Source organism: Quercus robur, chromosome 3 (assembly GCF_932294415.1).
Source record: "Quercus robur chromosome 3, dhQueRobu3.1, whole genome shotgun sequence".
NCBI classification, from domain to species: domain Eukaryota; kingdom Viridiplantae; phylum Streptophyta; class Magnoliopsida; order Fagales; family Fagaceae; genus Quercus; species Quercus robur.
In genome coordinates, this window is record NC_065536.1 from 10,160,431 (window position 1) to 10,185,214 (window position 24,784).

At 35.4% G+C, this 24,784-nt stretch overlaps 1 protein-coding gene across 1 annotated transcript; it reads right to left on the minus strand.

The window, feature by feature from the left end:
* Positions 1-13,095: 13,095 nt before the first annotated feature.
* LOC126716996 (acyl-CoA-binding domain-containing protein 4) lies at positions 13,096-24,694 on the minus strand. The gene is made up of 18 exons (XM_050418130.1): positions 24,407-24,694; positions 23,385-23,455; positions 22,658-22,721; positions 22,494-22,565; positions 21,390-21,584; positions 21,218-21,295; positions 20,677-20,787; positions 20,420-20,486; positions 19,318-19,379; positions 18,747-18,886; positions 17,192-17,318; positions 16,995-17,109; positions 16,442-16,530; positions 16,203-16,286; positions 15,926-16,120; positions 15,135-15,290; positions 14,032-14,091; positions 13,096-13,624 (listed from the first exon to the last, which is right to left on the minus strand). Exons 1-18 carry the CDS (start codon positions 24,566-24,568, stop codon positions 13,436-13,438), a joined length of 2,037 nt encoding a protein of 678 aa, XP_050274087.1. The 5' UTR covers positions 24,569-24,694; the 3' UTR covers positions 13,096-13,435.
* Between the last annotated feature and the right edge of the window lie 90 nt (positions 24,695-24,784).

Consider the following 24,784-nt stretch of genomic DNA (forward strand, 5'->3'; position numbering starts at 1 on the left):
CTAGCCTAGGGTTGATATAAACTTGATATGGGCTTAAAAAATAAACAAATATCTCACTAAGCCTTGAATTAATTAGGCGTTGAGAGTTAAGACCACTCATACAAACCAAATGGATTTGATGATAATATGTGCTTGGTAACATATTTGTGTTGGATCTCAAGATCAAGAGCTTAATATTGAGCTTGAGCTTGAGCATGATATTTGGCTCAAGCTCAACTTGACTAATGAATCAAGAGCCAAGCCGTGCTCTCAAGTTTTTGAACTTTTTGACAAGCGCAATCTTGAACACTGTTTGTTAACTTGGTTCGAGCTTGAGCCACGTTTAAACATTTTACTTTTGTTGTCAAGCCAAATTTGAACATTCAATATTCAACAAAACTTAGCTCATTTACAACCTTATGAATAGCAAATTAAGGGCTTGTTACTTAGTAGAACAACTTTTTTTTTAAATGTGGGTGTCCAAAGCTTATAGAACACTTGTTCAGGTGTGTCTAGCCTCATATCTACTCATACACAGATAATTTCACCCAAAAAAAAAAAAAAAACCAAACAAACAAAACAAAAGATAATTATTGGAAGTAATCCTTTAAAAATGACCCCAAGATGCTACATAGGAAATTACAAATAAGTGAAAGAACTTAGGGTTGTGGAGTCATGGGGTTTATACATATATATATATATATATGAAAGAGTAATATTTTTTTTTGAGAGATTATGAAAGAGTAATATGCGTTAAATAATGCAAAGATGCTACAAATTTTATGATATAAACCTTACAAACTAAGATGTTAACAATCAAAAAAAAAAAAATTATTAGAACATTCATTTATATTATTTTAAAAAATTGGCACCAATCATTTTATTGCTCCGTCAATTTATTAGTTTTAGATATTTGGCAGTATAATTTGTAATGCCTTCATCACTCAAACTCAATATAGAGTTACGCTGTCTTAAAAGTACATATATTCATAGATACACGTATATCAAACTGAAAATGGCAAGCAAAGAATCTGACTTAATTCTGTGTTTGGACGAAGAAATAAATTAAGATATCTTTATTCCCATTTATCACAAATTTCAAGCTAAAAATTGGTTTCGTGAACTCTAAAGTTTGCATGAAATTTTTTTTATCTTTTAAACCTCAAAAAAAAAAAAAAAAAAAAAATCCTTGCTCACTAGATTATTAAAAGCTTTTTAAAGAGTTTATATATATATAGTTTAAGGAGAAAATAACCTTCCCGCAATAAACGATACAAAGTATATCGTTTTCAACGGTATATGGAAGTTTGTCCTAACAGTACAGTAGATTTGATTTTCTGAGAAGTACAATACAAAACAAGATAGCTACAAGCCTACAACGAATAATTGAGGAACACTTTTCCTTTTTGATAATTTAGTCCTGCAACGAATAATTGAGGTACACTTTTCCTTTTTGATAATTGGAGAATGTTAACCAGCACCGCTCGGTGCTGGTGAAAGGCAGAAAAAAACAAAAAATATTTGTCAGAAAAAGTAAAAAATATTCTAAAAGGTGCTGGTGAAAGGCAGAAAAAAACAAAAAATATTTGTCAAAAAAAGTAAAAAATATTCTAAAATAGTACTTATAAACTGCAAAAGTAAGCTAAATTGATAAAGAAGACAATTTTTTTTAAAAAAATGTGTGCTTAACGGGCACAGTACCCGTTAACACAACCCTTGATAGTTTAGTCCTACAATGAATAATTGAGGTACGCTTTTCCTTTTTGATAATTTAGTACAAGGACAGAACCAAGACTCGAATTTGTAGGGGCCGAAATATAAAGCCAAAGTTAGATTCAGACTTGGTACTGTGGTGATTTTTCAATTTTCTTTGAAGAATTTTCAAAAATTGAAACATTAATAATAGGGTTTAGCAATGTTTGAACATCAACATTGGCTTGCAAATAATTTTTATTTTTTCTTTTGAAAAAAATCAAACATTGCAATTAATTTTCTCATAATCTACAAATACAAATCAAATAAATGTTGGTTATTCTATATTGAATAGTTCTATTGTGTCATAAATTAGTCTAAAAAAGGCCAAACAAATCGCACAAGTCACAATAAAATTACTAATGATAATTTATTGGATTAATTAAACAAATGTTAAAGAAAAAAAAACACAGTGTCAATTATTAACCTAAAAAAGACACATTATCAATTATTAATGTTTATTAGGTTGGGTGCATGGTCCTTATGAGGTCTAGGCCACACTTTAATATTTCTCACATAAATTAGATTGTTGAACAAGCGTTGAAAAGTCCAATTTTTATTATTTTGCTAGTCGTAGACCCATGCGTTGCACGTGATAATATTATTGTTTTAGTTATTATTGGTTAATAGTTGGTTTTTCATTTTCTTTCAAGTTAATATATTGACTTTTAAAAAATATACAATCTAATATATTAATTCAAAAACAATAATAATAATAATAATAATAATGTTGAATAAAATAATATGAGAAGGAAAAAAGTAAAAATAAAAGATATAACAATAAACACCTAATTAATTATCTTTAAATAAATACCAAATTATTTAAATCATATTATGTAATATTATAATATTACATTCTTATATACTATCTTTAATTCTTTACAATGCAATATGATAAAATTTAACAACCAAAGTGAAAAAAAAAAAAAAAAAATGAATCGCATCAACTTAAACTAGAGTTCTAAAAAACAAAAAAATTTCTCAACCTAAAGCAGAGATGCAAAATATATATATATATATATATATATATATATATATATATATCACCAAAAATTGAGAGAGAGAGAGAAATAATTTTTTTTTGTGAAGAAAAATTATGCATATAATGGAAAAGAGAATGCCAAATTTATACTAAAAGGATAACAATAAGAAAAAACAAAATAAAGGGAAAGATGAAGAGTGATAATAAGAAAGAGGGTAGTGGGGAGATGAAAATGTAAATGGAAAGAGAATGGTTAGAGAAAGTGTAAATGTAGGGACAACGTTTGGAGCCCAAGCCCGAACTGTATGGAATCCTGGTCCAAAAAGCCTAATACAATGAATTTTGTAGAGTATGGGTCAAAGAACTAGGTTTAGATGAGTGAGCAACGGCTTGCATGGGGTTAAGAAGCAATCAGACACGAATAAAAGCTATTATGATCAAAGGACCTTCCGTTCGAGGAGACTAGAATTTTACTTATAAATACAGATCACCACATTAGGGTTCTTTAACATGCTACAATATTCTCTTCTTCTTTTTTTCCTCTCCTCTCTTCATGGAGGTTTTTCCACATTATATAAACTCTTTCTGATCATCTGGACCTTACACTTGTTGATCACCTGGACCCCCACTTGAGCACCCATTCCATCAGACACCCCTTTCAGTCCTCTGTGAGTTGTGACAGCCAAGACAACACTGTCCAGGGGTCTTCTCCACATTAATGCAGCTAGAAAAGTAGCTGCAGTGCATTTAATGTGGTGATGGCAGTTTTTCCTTAAATATTTTGAGTTCTCTTCCTTTTCACGTGTTCAAGTGGCGTACTTCAACGGCTTAAGTATACACTTGGTATGGGTCTGCCGTGTCCGAGGAGGAGTTCCTCCTCAGACCTTCTTCCCATTGTTTCCTACTGATGAGGCTTGTAACGTAGATCATCTAAGTCGTGTTTCTCTCCTCGGACTTGTTAGTGTCCTCAGACAAGGCCCAAGGCCCAAGGCCCAATACATTATTTTGGACCATAGTCCCCACATTAAATGTTAAAAAAAGTGAGTACAATTTAATTTATTTAAATTTAAATAAGATATTATATGTTTTGTGGGGCCCGAAATCTGAGGTCCTAGCCTACTTTATATTCAGGGCCCAAAGCTCAGGCCGAGGAGCCCTATTGCCGAGGACGTATGATGAAAGCCCCACAAAGGCCCAAGGATGTGGCCGAGGATGATCTCACGCTCAACACCTCACAAAACGCCTGAAGAAAAGGACAAACTCAGTACAGGGGCAGGACAAGGGAGAAAATTGCCAACGCCACAGTATGGAGCCCTGCATCTAACAGGCCCATACTTCAAACCATGCTATTTAACCTTTCCCAACCACCCCCAACCACTCGGATGTATGGATTGATAGAACAAGTCTATACCTCAAAAAGCAAAACTTACACGTGAACACAAAATGGGAAGTAAACACTAGTATAAAAGGGAAAGAAAGCCAAGAGAAAAGGGAGGAGGATAAAAAATCCTACAAAAAGGAGAATGGCAAGAATGTGATGCTCCTCGGACTAAGTCCGAGGACTCAAACCCTCCAAGCTACATCGATGTAAGGCTTAGCTATTCATACCAAACCTACCTTCGTATGAGTTTCCATAAAAATCATGACCAGACAGCTATCCGGCGACCAAGGGCAAGCCTTTCAAGCCCACTCTCTATAAATTGTATTGTTCGGGCCCATTACATACGAGCCCAATGTCATCCTTGGGTCGATAAAAATCGTGCCCCTACATGTTTAATTAAAAAAAGAAAATATAAATAATTTAATTATATGGAGGATGTGACTGAGTTTAAATATTGAATAAAATAAGATGAAAAGATTAAAAAAGTAAATATATATATATATATATATATATATATATAACAATAAACACCAAATTACCCAAACCATGTTATGTAATAGAATAATATATATTATATTCTTATATATTATCTTTTTAACTTTTTTATAACGCAATAGTATAATATTTAACAATCAAAGAGAACAAAAAAAAAACTTAAAACACAAAACTAAATCGTACCAACCCAGCATGGAGTTATAACAAACACAAAAATTTATCAACTTAAGTAGAGATGCAAGAAAAAAAAAAAATACTCCGAAAATTATTGTGTGTGTGTGTGTGTGTGTGTGTGAGAGAGAGAGAGAGAGGGAGGGAGAAAAAACCTTTCTGTGATGGAAAACTATGCAAAAAACGGAAGAGAGAATAACAAATTTATAGAAGATGGTGTAAATATGAAGAGACAAAATAAAGGAAAATGAATGGAAAAATGAATAGTAACATTAAGGTTGAGGGTAGTGGGGAGATGAAAAGGTAAGGAATGGAAAGATAAAGAGACAAAATAAAGAAAGATAAAAAAGTGATATTAAATTTGAGGTTAGTGGGGAGATGATAAAATAAAGGCATGAGAAAGGCTGGAGAAAGTGCAATTATTAAAATAAAAAAAAAAGTAAATGTTAAAAAACAATTATAGGAAAATTGGAAAAAAAAAGAAAAAGAATAATGACATGAATGCTGACATGACTCAATGTGAGCACAGTAATATTAAACGCTACGCTTAAAGTTGAAGAAAATGTAAATGTTAAAAAAAGTGAGTACAATTTAATTTATTTAAATTTAAATAAAATATTATATGTTTAATTTAAAAAAAGAAAATATAAATAATTTAATTATATGGAGGATGTGACTAAGTTTAAATATTGAATAAAATAAGATGAAAAGATTAAAAAAGTAAAAATATACTGTAATATATATATATATATATATATATGTATATGTATATATAACAATAAACACCAAATTACCCAAATCATGTTATGTAATAGAATAATATATATTATATTCTTATATATTATCTTTTTTAATTTTTTTTATATCGCAATAGTATAATATTTTACAATCAAAGAGAATAAAAAAAAAAACTTAAAACACAAAACTAAATCGTACCAACCCAATGTAGAGTTATAACAAACACAAAAATTTATCAACTTAAACAGAGATGCAGGAAAAAAAAAATACTCCAAAAATTATTGTGTGTGTGTGTGTGTGTGTGTGTGTGTGAGAGAGAGAGAGAGAGAGAGGGAGGGAGAAACAACCTTTTTGTGATGGAAAACTATGCAAATAATGGAAGAGAGAATAACAAATTTATAAAAGATGGTGTGAATATGAAGAGACAAAATAAAGGAAAATGAATGAAAAGATGAATAGTAACATTAAGATTGAGGGTAGTAGGAAGATGAAAATGTAAGGGAGGAAAAGATGAAGAGACAAAATAAAGAAAGATGAAAAGTGATATTAAGGTTGAGGGTAGGGGGGAGATGAAAAGGTAAAGGAATGAGAAAGGTTAGAGAAAGTGCAATTATTAAAAAAAAAAAAAGTAAATGTTAAAAAACAATTATAGGAAAATTAAAAAGAAAAAGGATAATGACGTGGATATTGATGTGACTCAATATGAGCACAGTAACATTAAACGCTATGCTTCAGCTTTTAGTAATATATAGATTAAAAGAAGTGTGCTTGTAACTTAAGCTAAAGTAGAAAAAAACTTTTAAAAAATAAGGATAAAGGAAAAAACAAAGAGACACACCAGTTCCATCAAAAAAAAAAAAAAAGACAGTAGTGAGAGAGACGAGACATCACAGATTAAGAAATAAACTCAGATATGCTATGATCCGATCAATTGAATGGAAATTGTGGGTACAAGAATTCCAATAAGGTGTGTGCGCCACATGTTATACCCATGGCCGAGAAGGTCATTATCGCACCGAGGAGGCCACACGCTCGGATGGCAAGGCCACGCTAGTGGCACGTAATCAGAGGAGATCATACTGCGAAGAAAGAGTTTCAAGGAGGGGTTAGTCCTGACATGACTGAAGGAATGGTGGTTGCCACCACATTTAATGCATCCCACCAAACCTTCTAGCTGCATTTACGTGGAGAAGACCCCTAAATAGTGCTGTCTTGGCTGTCACAACTCATGAGAGGTTTGGGAAGGCGTTTGATGGGACAAGCACTCAAGTGGTGATCTGGATGATCAACAAATGGAGGGTTAAAATCATCTGAAGGGAGCTATATAGTGTAGAAGACCCTCCAGGGACAAGGGATCAAAAAACCTGTAAAGGAAACACTGTAGCATTAAGAATAGCAACTGTAATCAAATCTAAATGAAATATATTCAAGAACTACTCTCCTCGGACATTGTCGAGGAAGAATTTCTGTGCACCACATTTGTCTATTCATTGCTTCCACTCGCTCTCTTGCTATTTTTAAGCCCATGGAGGGCGTTGTCCACTCATTGAAACCTAACTTTTTGGCCTACTCTCTACAAATTCATTATATTGGACTCTTTAGGCCTTAATCCATTTGTCTTTTGGACTTAAGATCCAAAACCCGCCCTTACAAAAACAATTAGCCGTATTCGAGGCAACAACCCTCCAAGAACATGTAGAAAGGAAAGGATTTTTAGGAATAATATTTGCTTGCCTCTTATTTCACTGTTCATGGTTTAAATACATCAACAAGACTAATCCAAATGAAAAGATAACAATCAACCTTATCACTTATCCTACCTAGGAAACAGAATGCATCCTATCTCTAGGAAGTTTAAATGGTAACAACAACCTAACAACATCCTAATCCAAATTATTCAAATACGAACTATCACTTAATTCCAATATATCTGAATCCTAACAAACACTTGAGGCATTTATCTTCAACTGCTACTAACTTGTATTATTTGTTCCCTTGGCATGCACGTGCTCTGCAAACATAGCATTCCCTTCCCTTAAAAATTGAATCTTGTCCTCAAGATTCAGATAAGGAAATTGACATTGTAAATCCGTGTAGTGCTCCCACGTGGCATCCTCTTCAACAAGGCCAGTCCACTACACTAGCGCTTCCTGCAAAATCTTCTTGCCTGACTTAATCTAGCGAAAATCCATAATTCTTTTAGGTTCAAGCAGCACCCTACCATCCTCTTTGATTGGTGGTAACTCTGCTGGCACAACACGGTCAAAGCTTCCTAATTTCTTCTTCAGCTGGGACACATGAAAAACAGGATGTATCCGTGATTGATGAGGCAAGGCCAACCTGTAAGCCACCTTCCCGAGCCGCTCCAACACCTGGTAAGGCCTATAGAAACGAGGCAAAAGCTTCATATTACTCCAGGTGCGAATAGTGAGTTGACGAAAGGGTTTCAATCTGAGCTAAACAAAGTCACCTAGTTCAAACTCCAATTCACAGCGATGTCGATCCTCATTAATCATCATTTGATTTTGTGCCATCACCAAATTTTCCTTCAAGAGTTTCAGTATTTCATCTCTTTCCTTCATGGATTGCTTAACCTAAGCTACTATAGTGAATCCGTGTTCATAACTGTGAACTATGGCAGGTGCTCTTCCATAAACCGCTTCGAACGGAGTCATGTGAGTGGCAGTGTGACAAGAAGTTTTGTACCAATACTCCGCCCATGGTAGCCATTTGAACCACTACTTTTGCTTGGTACCTACAAAACAACAAAGGCAAGTCTCAAGGCAGCAGTTAAGTACCTCAATTTGCCCATCGCTTTGCGTATGGTACGTTGAGCTCATACGCAATTAAGACCCTTGCAACCAAAAGTACTCTGCCCAAAATTGGCTCGTGAAAACCAAGTCTATATCCGATACAATTGAGCGTTGCATGCCATGAAGGTGCACGACTTCCTTAACAAACACTGCAGCTACTGTTTTTGCCAAATAAGGATGCTTCAAGGCGATAAAGTGTCCATATTTAGACAATCGGTCCACCACCACCAAAATAACTGAGAATCTATTGGACGTTGGCAGGCCGTCGATGAAGTCCATCGAAACATCCTCCCAAATACAGTCAGGTATTGGCAATGGCTACAACAACCCTGCAGGAGAAAGTGTGTTGCTCTTATTCCGCTGGCAAGTATCACAACCCCGAATGTAATCTTGAATATCCTTTTTCATGCCAACCCAATAGAAATTGGATGCAATTCTCTTATAAGTTCTGAACATACCAGAGTGTCCTCCCATGGGTGTGTCATGAAACTCATGGATCACTACCTTTTTCTGAGAAGAGGTTGGTAGCAAAACTAAACGGCCTTTGTTCCATAATAACCCATCTCCTTCTACCAGCCCCGGCACACTGCAAGTCCCCTTTTGCATAGCCTCCTTAATGATTGAAAATTTGGGGTTGTGGCGTGCTTCGTTGCGGATCTCTTCAAGCCACGTTGGTTGTTGATAGGTGATAGCACTCACCTCTCCATGCATCCTGGAGAGAGCATCTGCTGCTTTATTCTCTCCCCCAGATCAATATTTGATTTCATAATCATATCCCATGAGCTTTGCAATCCACCTTTGCTAGTCCATAATGGCAATCCTCTGTTCTAAGAGATATTTCAAGCTGCTATGATCAGTTCGAATGCCAAAGTGACGCCCCAACAAATAATTACGCCATTGATGGACTGAATGAACAATTGCCATGAGCTCTTTCTCGTATGTAGATCGTCCTAAGGCTCTACCCATGATGGCCTTACTGAAGTAAGCCACAGGTTTGCCTTCTTGCATGAGAACCGCACCTAAACCACTTCCTGACGCATCCGTTTCAACAATAAATTGCTTAGAGAAATCCGGTAAAGAGAGCACTGGAGCTTGTGCCATGGCGCACTTGAGATTAAGAAAAGACTCCTCTGCTTGTTTTGACCACTGGAAACCATCCTTCTTCAAGAGCTTGGTAAGAGGGGCTGCAATGGTGCAGTATCCTTGAATAAATTTTCGATAATAACCGATCAATCCAAGGAATCCACGGAAAGCGGTGGTGTTTGTCGGAATAGGCCAAGCCTTCATACTGCTGATTTTTTTAGGATCCGCAGAGACTCCTGCTGCACTAATGATATGGCCTAAGTACTCCACTTCCCGTTGCCCAATTAGGCACTTAGATTGGTTGACATACAATTGGTTATGCAACAAGATGGTAAAAACTTCCTCAAGATGAGATAAATGTTCAACTCAATCTTTACTATAAACCAAAATTTCGTCAAAAAATACTAGCACATACCTCCGTAGTAAGGCTCAAAATCTATCATTCATCAATGATTGGAACATGGCTGGAGCATTGGTAGGTCCAAATGGCATGAGTCGCATGACAAGAAATTCGTAGTGATCGTCATGAGTGCGAAAAGCAGTCTTGTGAACATCCTCAAGTTGAACCCGAATCTGGTGGTACCCAAACTTAAGATCCAATTTGGTGAAATACGACGCACCATGCAGTTCATCAAATAACTCATCTATGGCAGGAATCGGATATCGATCCTTAACAGTCACACGATTTAAATCTCTATTGTCGGCACAAAATCGCCATGAGCCATCCTTCTTTTTCACTAATAGAACAGGGGAAGAGAATGGACTCGAGATTGGTTGTATAATCCCAGTAGAAAACATCTCCTTCACAGCCCTTTCGATCTCGTTCTTTTGGTTTTGGAGGCAGTGTGTTAGGAATGCAAAATATGGGCTAGAATTGTTTTAATAATACCTCAAGTTCTTTGGTTTGGGCTTAGGCCAAGTCCACCTTAGTATCATAGATAGGCCCATTGATAGTCATCACGTAGGTTTCCAATCCACTAGCTAGAAGCTCTTGGATGGATTGAATAGTGCCGTGTGTCACCTTCCGCGTATTGTCTCCTTGCAACACAAACTTTTTGTCTTCATTCCAAAACTCCATAGTGAGATTACTCGAGTCATGCAAAATTTTTCCAAGGCTTTGTAGCCATTGCATTCCCAAAACAACATCTGAACGTTGATAAATCCAACGGATACATGTTGGTTTGAAACTGGAAGCCTTGGATTTCCACAGGCACTGCAAGGTAAACTTCTTCGCACTGCAGTTTCTCTCCATTAGCAACCATCACTTGGAAAGCTTCCATCAGTGCCTTGCAACATTCCATTCGTCTAGTGAACTTCCGCCCTACAAAATTTTGAGTACTTCCACTATCAATGAGAATGTGCAATTGCCTCCCTCTAATTACGCCTGTCACTCGCATAGTTTGGGCTGCGGTTATACCAGACAAAGCATGAAGCGAGATTTTCGGAATAGTTGCTTATTCTTCTTCCACTTTAATTGCTTCCTCCACTTCAACAGATTCCTCCGCATCCACTACTGTTTCCCAAATAAACACTTGTTATGTCTTGCACCTGTGTCCCAATCCAAACTTTTCATCACAATTGTAACATAATCCCTTATCCCTTCGTGCCTGCATCTCTGTCCAAAAAAGCGTTTTAAATGAAGGGCTACTAGAGGACGGTGATGACCCCGCCTTGCTCCATCTAGATAGGGGACTTGGTAAAAGAGCTGGCTTGGGTGTTGGTAGTAGTGCAGATTTTGAAGGAAATGACGCACATTTAAGCCTCTGCAACTTGTCTTCTTGCAAACGGGCTAAACTGGTGGCGTGGAGAAGGGTGGTTGAACGGAAAAGTTTGACTTTCTGAACTAATTTCCTTCTTAAGTCCGCTGATGTAACTTCCAACCAACGCGCGTTGAGGCCAATCTTGTAACCCTTGCTACTAATCATTCAAACTGTGCTTGATATTCACGCACAGTCCCAGTTTGTTGCACTTTGGCTAGAGCTTCATCAAAATCTTCATAGTCAAATGGTCCAAGTGGACACATAAAGCTTGCTTAAATTCCTCCCATTGCACGTTAGGCTGTGTCTTTTCGTACCATTAATACCATTGCAAGGCATCATCTTGCAAGTGGAATGAAGCCAACACCACCCTCTCTTTGGCTGCTGTTCTTTGATGGTGAAAAAATTGTTCAGCCTTGTAAATCTACCCAGTCAAGTCTTCCCCATTTAAGTGAGGAAAATCTAATCGAGAGAAACGAGATTGTGTGCCTCCCGTAGGTCCTCCAGTACTACCTTCTCCACAATTTCGATTAACGGAACCATCCCCACGGTTGTCATTCTGGTTGGTTTCATTGGTCTGCTCAGCCCTTGCTTCAAGCTGCCGTCCCATCTTTGCTACAGCATTGGAGAAGGCATCTATACTCTCACGTATTCCTGTCAATTCTTCCCGCTGGTCATCGATCGACCTGCCTTCAAAGTGAATGGCTACTGACTTCTAGAGCAGACAGTCGATCATCGTTGGTGGTTGATCGTGTGGATGGTGGTGGGTTGGAAGTTATTTGGCTCTGATACCAAATGCTATGACCCTATCAACTGAATGGAAACAATTAGTCATATTCGAGGTGACAACCCTCCAAGAACAAGAACAAGTAGAAAGGAAAGGATTTTTAGGAATAAATTTTGCTTGCGTCTTATTTCACCGTTCATGGTTTAAATACATCAGGACTAATCCAAATGAACAGATAACAATCAACCTTATCATTTATCCTACCTAGGAAACAGAATGAATCCTATCTCTAGGAAGTTTAAATGATAACAACAACCGAACAACATCCTAATCCAAATTATTCAAATACAAACTATCTCTTAATTCCAACATATCTGAATCCTAACAAACACTTGAGGCATTTATCTTCAGCTACTACTAAGTTGTATTATTTGTTCCCTTGGCATGCACGTGCTCTACAAACATAGCAAGATCAATTAAGATAAATCAACTGATCGAGAAGAGAAGACCATACCTTAGCCAACTCAACTCATGTGTGAGTATGAAAAGTAGACCAAGCTAAGAACCTACAGCAGTGAGCTTGGTGACTGGTTTGTGGTTCTGATGTCAAAGGCAGTGAGGAATGGAGGAAGATTGAGAGAAGCGAGACGAAGAGAGAGAAATTAAATGGCTAAAGTTGGGAATTTTTTATTGTTTTGTTTTTGTTTGGACTGGATTTGTGATTTATTTTGTAGTTAATTTTAGTTTGTCTAAAGGTTATTAATGTTGTTCTTGAGGCAATTTCTTTTGTTTAAACTAGAGGATATTCTAGTTATTCTTGGATCAATATCCAACGGGCAAAAGGCTAGAGCAGATTTTTTTTTTTTTTTTTTTTTCTGGTTTTCATGGGTTAATATGTAAATATTTTGGAGGAGGGGGGCCAAAATATATATTTTGAGGTAAATTTTTATTTTTCTAGTTAGATATATATACCATTCTATATTTTTTTTCAAAATCTGGGGGGGGGGGGGGGGGGGGGGTGGGGGGGAAGGCGCCATGGCCCCCTTAGCCCCAACGCAGGTCAGTCTCTGATTTAGTCCAGCATGGTGTCTGCCCATGCCCTTTAGGGCAAACAGTACTAATGACAATTGACAACCAGCTTTCATGCATGAAATGATCAATGATGCATTGAGCAGTTAGAGAAGCCACTAAAATATATATCTCATAAGATGAGAAAGTTAATAAACAATGAAAACCTATACTTCACTCGAATAATACATTTACCTCACAGGTACAAAGTACAAACTCCAAAATTTTGGTTACAAGAGCGATATTGCACTAACAGCCATATAGAACTAGATAATTGAATTACAGTACATGTATTCATGAAACCCCAAGGGGTTTTCCTCCTGACAAACAAAAACCTGGTATCTTATTTCTATCACGGGAAAGAATCGAGGGTGTTTTTATAGTATAAAATGGGAAAATATGGGGAAGGAACAAAAATATGTGAAACAAATATGGATCAATGGAAACCAAATCTAAGTAATCACTATTCAACTAGGCTCTTGCAAATATTCAGGCATCATCGGTATTTTCGTTAGAAGGCGTTCCAGCAAGCCAACCCCACACGCCGCCTGAGCCCTGCTTCTGTTTTGCATTCAAGGCAGCTTGTTCAGATGCAGCTTTTTGTCGCCGAAGGAGTTCCAGTTCCTTCTGCAATGTCTCCATTGTTTGGAGCTTCTGCCGTAGCTCAGCAACATCAACCTGTCGGTCCAAAGAGCAAATTAGCAGACGAACATATTCCCAAATTTGAACTGAACAATCATACTCCCTAACTTTTCACACTTACTATATCTATGACTTATTCCACTTTATAATTAAACGTCCATTCTGTTAATTGAAACATTATTTTTTCTGTTTCATTTTTTTCTAAAATAAAGCATGTTCTGCTCATTTTTATATTTACAATTTCCAGTATTATAATATTCTTTCAGAAAAAAATAAAATAAAATAAAATAAAATTCCCTGAATAAATAGCAAATTAGATTAGGCAGAATGCCAATGCAACTAGCAAAGTGATCAAACTCCTAACAAACAAGTAAAAGACAATATTCTTTACAGGATTTATAGGGATAATCTAGTGCAACTGAAACAATTAAAGGCATGCATACCTCTAGTTTGAAACATCTAGACTGTTCAGCTGCAAGTTGACCACGCACAGATTGGAGCTCCTACAATGCAAATACAATTAATTGAAGGCATAATTAGGGAAGGGGCAAAAGATTACAACATTATACTGACAACGGGAAATAGTATTGTGAAACAAATAGGAGCAAATTAATTTTTTTTTTTTTTAGTAGGAAAACACAAGACATGCACCCATACAGGCTTGAGTCCAAGACCTTCCTTGCGGGCCAAATAGCATTAGCAGAAAGTTTTAGTTTATAGGGTTTTTTTTTTTTTTTTTTTTTTTAATATTCCTAGTAACGTGCAAAGGCCATGATTTTCCCTCCTTGATAAAAGACAAATTTCAGATATATTTCCCGTTATAAAACTAAATGCCATGGTATAGTTGCTAGCTAGTGTTTCACGTGTTTTCTCTTGCCTTGTCTTAGCAAAGTGTGTAAAGTGTAAAAGTATAATGAAATTCACTGGATTGCTACCAGCCTACCACCATTAGAACCAAACAATTTGACTAAAAGCTCCAGCATTTTCAATACAATAATCCCCAATTATATGTTCCGTTTGAAAGGATTTGCACTATAAAACAAAGCTTGATTGTTAAATTCAGCATAACTAGTGCAACCATCCATCATCAAAGTGGAAGCTAACTGGGTTCAAGCATTCTCCATGCTATCTTCTTCCATATTCATAAAGGATAATGATTCCTGCCAGACAGCTATTAGAGCTGCAGCCTGCAAGCTACAAGGAAAAGTGCACCACCCCCAAAAATTCCTTCCCCTCATAAAAAAATATTTATATCACTTACCAAAACTAAATTCATTATTGCTAACGGAATCCTTTTCAAACAGTCACAGCCTCCAAATGCATTTCCACCAAAAGTTCAAAAAAATTTATCATCTTGTTTCATAGACCACCATTCCTAAACTACTCTTTCCTCACATTTTCAAAGGGCAATTTTGGAAAATAAAATGATTCTAAGTGTGCATCATACTGCATTAAAAAAATCTCCTTAAAGATTCTGCATTTGTCAAAGAAGAAACTTAATAATAGACAGAGTGAGAAATTATATAAGCAGTTAAGTGCTAGATACCTTGTATAGTTCAGTGTTACGATTCTCAGCCTCTGATAATTCTTGCTTTAATTGAAGAGAGTGCATATTCTCTTTGCTGAGCAATGATTCTAATTCCTCTTTCTCTGACTTGAGGGTTGCCACAAGATGCATATTGCTTTGCTCACCATTAGATTTCTGCATGAAAACAAAAGTTTGTATCAAAAGTGGTGACATGAAAGCATTGCAAGCAATACACAGTTCCTAAGCTCTCGCCCCCACCCCCCAGCCCCTTTTCCAAAAAACAAAAGTTACTACAAAGTACACATAAATGAATATTAGGAATTGTTTGGAATTCAAGAGTGGCATATAATTATGTGTACTTTGCAGGATTAGAAAGGAAATGATAAGCCAGTGCTCATGAGAAATATATCTAGCAAATTGTTTAAATATTCAAGATTGGATCTGCAGTATCATGGAGCAATTAATTTCAGCTCTTATTTGGATTTTTTTTTTTTTTTTTTTGGGATAAATCTTATTTGGAAAAATATACAATGCAGTAATTTCACTATCTTTCAGAATTAGTTGGCCATATTCATTAGACTTATCCTGATTATAGTCAAGAAGCACTAATTGACAGAATGCATCATATCTAAATTCAGTGGAAACAGTGATATGTATGAGTGTGTATCTTTTATGCAAGTTTGTAATCCCCATATCTGGTAGGATATATTCTCCATGTTGCCAAAAAACACGACAGATAGCATACCAGCATATTTTCAATGAACTAAAACAAAGGCCAAAAAATCAACATAATTTGCTAGATTACATACCGCAGGCTCTGAGTCAACATTGTCCATAACAATTTCCCTAATTTTCCCTTCTTGGCCTGCCTCAAACTCAGACTCCAGATCTCTTGTAGCATTTGTAGCATTTGTAGCATTATGCACAGCAACACTGTCTGGGACAGGAGTTTCTATTATCTTTGATTGCAAGGTTGATTTGTGGCTTGGTTTAAGAACATTAACCTAACAGAAAAAAGCAAAATCAAGAAAGAAAATTGAGCAAGCGCAGAAGAAGCCACAGCTACAACTTAAAAACTGCCTTCACCTCATTGTTGTAACGACCATTATATCCTCCAAAAGAAACAAGTACATCTTCACCATTGAAGGAGCTTACAGCCAAACTCAAACCCTGCAATAGAAGGCAATTATTAAGCAACAAGGGGTCAGGATGACTTCCCTCCAAACAGGCTAAGATTTTTGTCAAAACCCATTCAAATTATTTAATGTCAACACATGTAGAACAACATGCTCTTCAGCTTAAGTAATGAGCGCAAAGCAAAGTACCTCACTAGCAACTGGAACTCGTCCTTGAACAGTTGTTACTACTGACCAAACAAGTGTAGACATGTTGAGGACAACAGTTTCAGAGACTCCTGCAAATAGCCAATTAAAGTGAATGGTAAATAAGGGGCACTTCCACAAAAACCACAGATTTTATTCTCTACTTTAATTAGAAACTAAAACATCGATACATTTCAGACCAACCAGATATAACATATAATCAATTTAAACCCATCTGCTCTTCCCCCCCAACCCCCCCAAACAAAAAAAAAGGGCAACCATCATTCAATGGAACAAGTACAATCAGAAATTTTTCTGATGCTGGGGAAACAAATAGAAACTATTATCAGGGACATGAAAGATTCAATGCTCAGATGCTCTTCCAAATGCTTTTAATGCTTAGGCCATTAATTTAAGAATCTTATCCCACATTGAATGCTTGTCTAATTAGGCTAATAATTTTCAAGTATCTAACTCATTCAAACTGTGCTCCATAACATTAAATCAGATTTCAATCAAGTTTTATGTCAAAATGTTAAACTCATAGAATGCATACCACTCTTATTGTCACCACCACCAACAATGAACCAATTCTCCCCGACTGTCACACCTGCATGTCCAGCCCGTGGAGTAGGTATCTCACCCTGTTGTGTGGGTCTAGACCATTCCATCTACACAGTTGAAATATATGAAAGATAAAAGATAGTCTCAGTAGACAACAAGATAGAGGCAAGGTAAGGACAGCCATCTTACAGCTTGCAAATCAAGGACATGTAGATCATTGAAGCAAGTGGCATGTGAACCACCACCAAAGATCAGAAGGTAACGCTCAGCATGTATTGCAGCAGCATGATCAGACCTCGGAGAAGGAGGCACCCCCCTGCATAAAAATTAGATATTGATAAGCCCAAAATTTTATCTAAATAAATATATACTTTTATATTCTATTTCAATCTAGAGAACAGTAGGCAGAAGGTAAACTATGAAACAAGATGTATAGTGCATGGGGAAAAAGATAATGTTTCTTTTCTGTTTGTTTAAAGTAAGCCATTGAGATATAGGTGGAGATAAACTTGAAGTATCATCATGGTCAAAAGCACTTTATAACTACCACCACATAATGCCGGCAAATGCATCTTGCATATAATCAACAGAAGTATGCAATGTTGTTAAAAGCACACTTAGGCATGCTTAAAGTTCAAAGCTCGAATCCCCGAGGTCTAGGCACTTCGCTTGGCTGAAGCGAAGCTCATTTAATAAAGCACCATAGGCAAGCTTTTTTGGCGCTTTTTGAAGAAGCTGAAAGCAAGCCTAGGCACAACTTTTTCTGCTAAAAAGTCTATAAATCATTAAAATTAATTGCTCAATCTTGAAGGAAATGAGATGAACCATTGAATATTATACAAACACTATTCTTAAGGTGTTAAATTACACAAACCATTGATATTATACAAACACTATTCTTAAGGTGTTATATTACTCAAGAATTTTTTTATTTTTATGTCGAATATGAACAAGGATAATTTAGTATTCTTGTGTTTCTTGTCTTTACCTTCTAGATATATGTTGTTTGAAACATAAACTTCATTTGATTGTATTATCATAATTATGTATTTTTTAGAAAGTATAAGAGAATTATATAAAATGTTATGTTTGAACTTCTGATGACTATATTATTATCATATTCTCTACTGATAATTGTTTTCAAATTTACTACCAAAAAAAAAAATTAATTGAAATAATTTAAGAAAATTTGAACTTTCGTACTTTAGACAATTCCACTTACCTAATAGGTAAAATATAAAACTATTTTAAGTTTTTATTTTATTTTTATTTTATATTATGAATATTTCTATTAGAAGATGTTATATATTATATTTGAAACATGTGTGCTTCACTTCAATCAGGCAAATGCTTGTGCTTTAAGCTTTGTGCCTACAATTCAAGAGGCCTATGTGCTTAAGTGCGCTTGACTCTTTAACCAACACTGGGAGTGTGTTTGTCTGAGAAAGGAACAGCTCTCATTTTAATTGTTCTAAAATCAAATGATTATGATCACAATTTGCCTTTTGTATGGTTGCCATTAACAAACCCCAAAAAAACACCCTCCACTGCCTTCTAGAAAAAAAGGAAAAAATTGGTTATGAAATTTCCAGAAATTGAATCGTCTTACACTGCATCTATTTCAACCCAGACAAAAGAAAACAAAAAACACCCTTCCACCCCTTCAAAAAAAAAAAAAAAAAAAAAAAAAAACACAGTAAGGAAAAAATTGGTTATGCAATTGCCATAAATTGAATTGTCTTACACGGCATCTATTTCATCCCAGGTCAAAGTTTCTAGGTCAAGAATATGGAGATCATTTAAGAGAGTTCTCTTTGCATCTTGTCCACCAAAAATCACTAAGCTGGTCCCAAAAAGAGTTACTGACTGACCTCCACGTGATACCTGAAGAGCATAAATAGAAGTGAGACAATATTTACAACACATAAGAGAGCACCATAGTTTCAAAAACTTCCAAGCACATTCTTGTGATTTACAATAAGGAATTACGAGTACAATCCAACACTTCATCATACCAGTTTCAAAATGCCAACCAATCTTGTTAAAACCAAAATGAAAATTAGAAATTTTATTTTCAGAGTTTCTTTATAAACAATCAATTCTGAAATGGACAAAGCCTTGAATTATTGAATTTCCAACTGGTTTAGGACTATCCAAAATCCATAAGCTGATTTTAATCCTTACAGAGAAAAAGAATAGCAAACAGCAGCCAATCAGCAACTCTCCAATTTGAGATTTTGAACTACAGCAAGTAATTTCATAATGTTGATTTTCAGAAATTTATCAAATATTGGAAAAGAAAAACAGGTACATACCGGAGCTTTGCCATAGGTCTTTAGTGGTGACCAAGTATTAGATTGCAGATCAAATGCCCTCACTGTCATGAGAATGAAGAACCGTTTAGAAATGGTATGATGAGGAGAACAATAGTGCATGTCTTCAGTATTATTGTACTGAATGGCTTGCATAAGTTTTGAGCTTTTTACATCATATACTATATAATAAAAGTTGCATTATAATATTTTCTTCTTTTTTTTTTTTTTTTTTTGCTATGTGGCACATTTTGAGCACATTAAAGCTATTAATATAGTTTCCTCTAAGTGAAACTTTATTTCCAAAGCTATAAGAGGTTCAAAAGTACTACAGCAAATTAGAATTTTTTATTTTATTTAAAATTCACTTTTTATGTTACATTATTTTAATAATCTACCATAATCTTTTTTAATAATAAAGTTGGGTTTTATGCATTGTACTTTTACTATGTGTTTCAATGTAAGCATTACACAGTACGACGTGATTTTGTAACGTGAGACACTACAAGTATATAAAAATTATTAACTCGATAAGGATTTGAATTATTGACAAAGTTTTCAGAAATTTAAAATGTTTTCATGAATAAATTCAATAATTAAAGGATCGAGAGATCTAAAAGGCATTTTATTGTTTATTTTAATTTATGTTAAAAAATTCATTATAGTTTTTTGTTTTGACAAAAACTCAGTCTAACACTGTGCTTTCGCCAAGTAACTTAAAGTTTATTTTATAATATCATTTTTACTAACTATTTTATTGTGTAATTTAAATTATATTTTTGAAGTATTTTCTTTATTTACATATGACTTTTGATCAATCTGTGTATCACACATGCCAATGATTAAAAATTTTATATTACTATAACTGTCATGAATCTCAGTAATCCATACCTCTTTTTAAAGGTGAATCATGCATTAATAGATTTAGGTCAGAAATGGCAGAATGTTCCATTTTCTGGTCATAAATGTTTCTCTAACTTAAAACTTTCCACGGTTTTTCCACTTTTATAAGTACGATATTTCCACAAAGTTCACAAACTCAAATAAATCAAAAGGCAGTAAATGATATGACTTTTTTTGATAGGTAAATGATATTGACTTGTACCTTGTATACTTTCAGCTGGATCCTTTGTATGTCCAGCAATAGACAGAAGCTTATTCTCCCATGGTATCTACAGAAATAACGCAAGATTATAATTTCATCACCACTTAAAAGAATTCATTACCGATACAAAAAATGTTACAACTTACAACACATGCCAGTAGAAACAAATAGATAATATGCAATAGTTCATATATTACTGAGAAAAACTTTCTTCAAGAAGTCCACATAATGAAAACATAAAACTGCTCTTTACTAACCAAGGAATGACCAGCACAAGGAGCAAACGTTACTGGAGACGGTGACTCCAGGGACTCAGCCCCAGACTTTGCCTCAATCTTTGACCAAGTCCAACTTCTCAAATCCAGTACCTGCATTATTACTCAAGTTAGGGAAGGTGGAAAAATCCGTAACCACATCAATGCAAAGGCAAAAAACAAAAAGAGTTTAAATGTAAAACCAAGATTCCATCTAAAAAATGAACACACAAGAAATAAAGCTCAGAATCATAAAAGCACAATGCTAAATATTCAAAGTTGCCCAGAATAACTCTTACTTTTACTTTCTATTTATTGTTCCTTTGTTTTTTGTGAATGAGTAACTACTTATTGAACGTATAAAAAGAAAAACAGAGAACTAATGAAAGCAAAGGAGACTAATTCAAATACCAAGTAAACAGGAGACAACAACCAAAAAGGCAGTGCCCTAGCGATAGCCCGAGGAGCAAAACAAAATGGGAGATGTTATTTCTATATCGCATGAGGCCATCAACATATGTATATGTAAAGAAAATTTTCTTACATGAATATCATTAAGGTAACGACCATTGTGGTTTCCACCATATATGTACATCTTGTCTTGCACAACTGCTGCAGCATGCTGAAAATATGTGACCAATGCTTTGTTCAGAGAATAGAAGAAAAGGCCAGAAACAAATTCATACTATAAAAAATAAATAAATAAATAACAATACCTCATATCGGGCTTTTGGGCGTTGACCAGATATTGGAGGTGCAATCCATTGATCATACATGGCAACTGAGCCAAGGCCTTCCACAACAATATCTTTATCCTGAGTTTCTGTCAGGCTCCCATTTTCAGTGGAAATAGTCTTTGTCTCAGGAAAAGAATTCCCATTCTCAACCACTGGCTCAACTTTTGAATTATGCTATGAACCATCCAAAAAATTATGCAAAAAGACGAAGAAAAAGTGAAAAACACAATAATCATAGTAAGAACAAAGATGAAAAAGAGCTGGATGCTATACATGCAGAATTAAGGTATAATTATTACACCTACGGCTCTCAAGAACACAAGACTTTGATCACTTAGAGCTCCCTCTTTTCCAATCCCAATTTTAAAAACAGACGCATAGTGGAGTATGAGAGCATTTTATTTTATTTTTTGGTAAGTAGTGGAGTGTGAGAGCAAACAAGAACAGATACATAAGAGAACAAGAATATTTCCTTTTTTTAGTGGCCTTTTCAAAAGCAGAAGAAACATGAATGTATTGAGTGATCCACTTAATGCATAGATAATTTACCAACAAAAAATAAGGCAGAGGATTAAAAATAGATGAAATGTGATGTTGGTTATGTAATTCAAGATAACCATGTAGTGGTGGTGGTAGGAGGGTCGAAATCAGGGAATGCCAGTGCAACAGCAGTGATTGGATAGGCAGTGGTATAGTGACAGTGGTATGATAATGGAGGCTTAAGTGAGACATCGTCACTTTGGTCGCAATGCTTTTTTGTAAATTTATGGTGCCTTGCTAGTAGCATCAATGTAAAAAAGATGGTGTATTTGCCATAATACAGTGCCAGCAACAGCAGCAGAATAGAAGTAATAGTGATGGGTAACAGCAATGGTAGTGATGAAGCATAAATGGTAATGGTGGAGCAGATATCAGAGTGGTTATATGGTTATCGGCAGAGATTTTTTTCACATTGTTCTGTACAGTTATCTATTATGACAAAATATGAAGATGAAATTCTTAACTGACATTGATTAAGTCAATCAAAAATAGAGGAAGAAGAAGAAGGAACTACACAATATAAACAAGTTCCATGATACTCACATTCATTTGCACATCTACTACAGGCTCTGCAACAAAGTTAGAAGCTCTTGAATACCAACTTGGATCATCTTCCTACACAAAAGGAAAATATAAAAAAATCAATTACCCAAGTTTCTACACGACATTACAAGAAAACGCCCCTAAAAAATCTTAATTGCATGGACCTCCAATATTTTCACAAAGAGACGCATAGCTTCTGTGGGAGACGTGTTTCCAAGCCCGCTCCAGCTGCATAAATAATAAAACCCTTGAGAAAACCAAATCCAGCAAAGGCCGCAGATATCAAATAAAGTCCACAAGTATACCATGTGCCATATCACCAATGATGTAACAAGGATCCCATTCATTAATAACATCATCATCATCATATTTAACCAAATTCCTCCACATCCAGCAAACTCATATCCAACTCTCCACAGAAAATATAAAATGATTCGGTAACTGCCCAATTTTTTTTTTTTTTTGATAAGTGGTAACTTCACAATTTTTTAAATGCCAACATTTCAAACTTCTCCCTCAACCACTTTTCAGCTTTCCTCATCCTAAGGCTTCAAGACCACTTTTTTCCTAATAGCATGTGTTCATTATAAGAAGCTACAAAAAAAAAAAAAAAAAAGGTACTCAACAAGATAACTTTCAAAAATCCCATTCCCTAGCAACTAGCTAATGCAATGGGTTCCCTAAGCAAAGCTCAAAACCTAGGCTCATCAGCTCATGTATGTGTTCTAAGGTCTGACAATCCTTTATGCCGTTTCCAAATATCACCAACTCATTTTAGAATACACAAATTAAAATATTGTGCTACAAGTGCAAAAATAAGCACAAATTTGTGTTTAACACATACACATTGGCATATGAAATGACAGCACAGGAGAGCTTAAGAGCACAAACCTCTTCCATTTGGTATGCTCAACAACTTTCCAAGAATTAGGTTCCGGTATGTTACAAGCTCCGACTGTCGCCTGCAACAGAAACAAATAACAAATTCAGCAATTAAATTCTTTTTAACAAAAATCTCAAATCAAACAAGCCATTCCTCTCTCTACAAATAAATTCACGAATCAAATACTCCACACATAAATACTTAATTTGACATGTAGCTTAATCCCACTGATAAAGAAAACAACAAATTCATTTTTGAGCATCTCAAATCAAACTAACAATTTCTCATTAAAACTAGAATTCATGATTCAAGTTTGTTCGCCAGAATTTCAAAATCAAAAAATCAATTCCTCATAAATTAATTCCAAAGATCCACCCATCAAATATTCATCATACAGATGCTTGAATTCACGAATCAAGTTTGTTCACCACAATTATGAATCGAATAAACAATTCCTCAATAAAAATTAAAAAACACTAAGAGGATTCACCAAGCAAACACTCTGACACACACTGATACTCATCAAACAGATACTTGAATTCACGAATCAAGTTTGTTTGCCACAATTGCAAATCAAACAAACAATTCGTCATTAGAAAAAATATATAAAACAAAACACTAAGATTCCACACACACTGATACTCAATTTGACACAAAGATTAACCTCAATTCATTACAACCAACTCTTATTTGGTCACCAAGAAGCTCAATTCTAGTCCCCCCCCCCCCAAAAAAAAGGGAATTCTCATTCACAAAAGTTTAAAATTCTCATCCCACATTTTCTCAGCAACCAAACACAACCCCAGATCAACCATTCCCAACACCCCAAAACCCCAGATCTACCTAAATCAACACTCAAAACGCAACCATTTCATCACGAACTACCTACAACACATTGCACACAGCAACAGCAGTAGCAATTTCCCATTGATCTCACTCAGCACAAATCAAATTCACGCAATGCAATAAACGGTGAGTATTGGAAACGAAAACAAAACGCAACGGATCGAAGAGAGACTGGAGGCAATACCTGTTGGTACAAGCCGTAAAGGAGAGCAGCGGACTCCTTAGAGAACTTAGAGGTGAGAGATTTGAAGGTCGAGTTGGTGTCGCCGTCGAAACCGGCGTATGAAGCCGCCGCATAGAACCGCTCCGGGTATTGCAGCCCAGAGCTTGCTCGAGCCATAGCCATCTCTCTCTCTCTCTCTCTCAATCAATCAATCAGATCGATCAGACTCTGATTCCTTTCGTTTCTGCAATTTTTGTAGACTCAGGTTATAGAATATGAAAAATGTTTTTTTTTTTTTTTTTTTTTTAATTATGGGACGTGGGTTGGGTTTTGTTTTTGTTTATGTTGTTTTTTGTTATGGTAAGTCGTAGCTGTCTGACTCTCTGTGTTTCTCTCTCT

Coding starts and splice junctions, on each gene's coding strand:
- LOC126716996 (XM_050418130.1), bottom strand. CDS start 24,568: ATGGCTATGGCTCGAGCAAGCTCTGGGCTGCAATACCCGGAGCGGTTC. Junction 16,531..16,994: donor TGGTGGTGACAATAAGAGTG/GTATGCATTCTA, acceptor GGCTATTTGCAG/GAGTCTCTGAAACTGTTGTC. Junction 14,092..15,134: donor GTAACACTGAACTATACAAG/GTATCTAGCACT, acceptor TTTGCATTGTAG/GAGCTCCAATCTGTGCGTGG.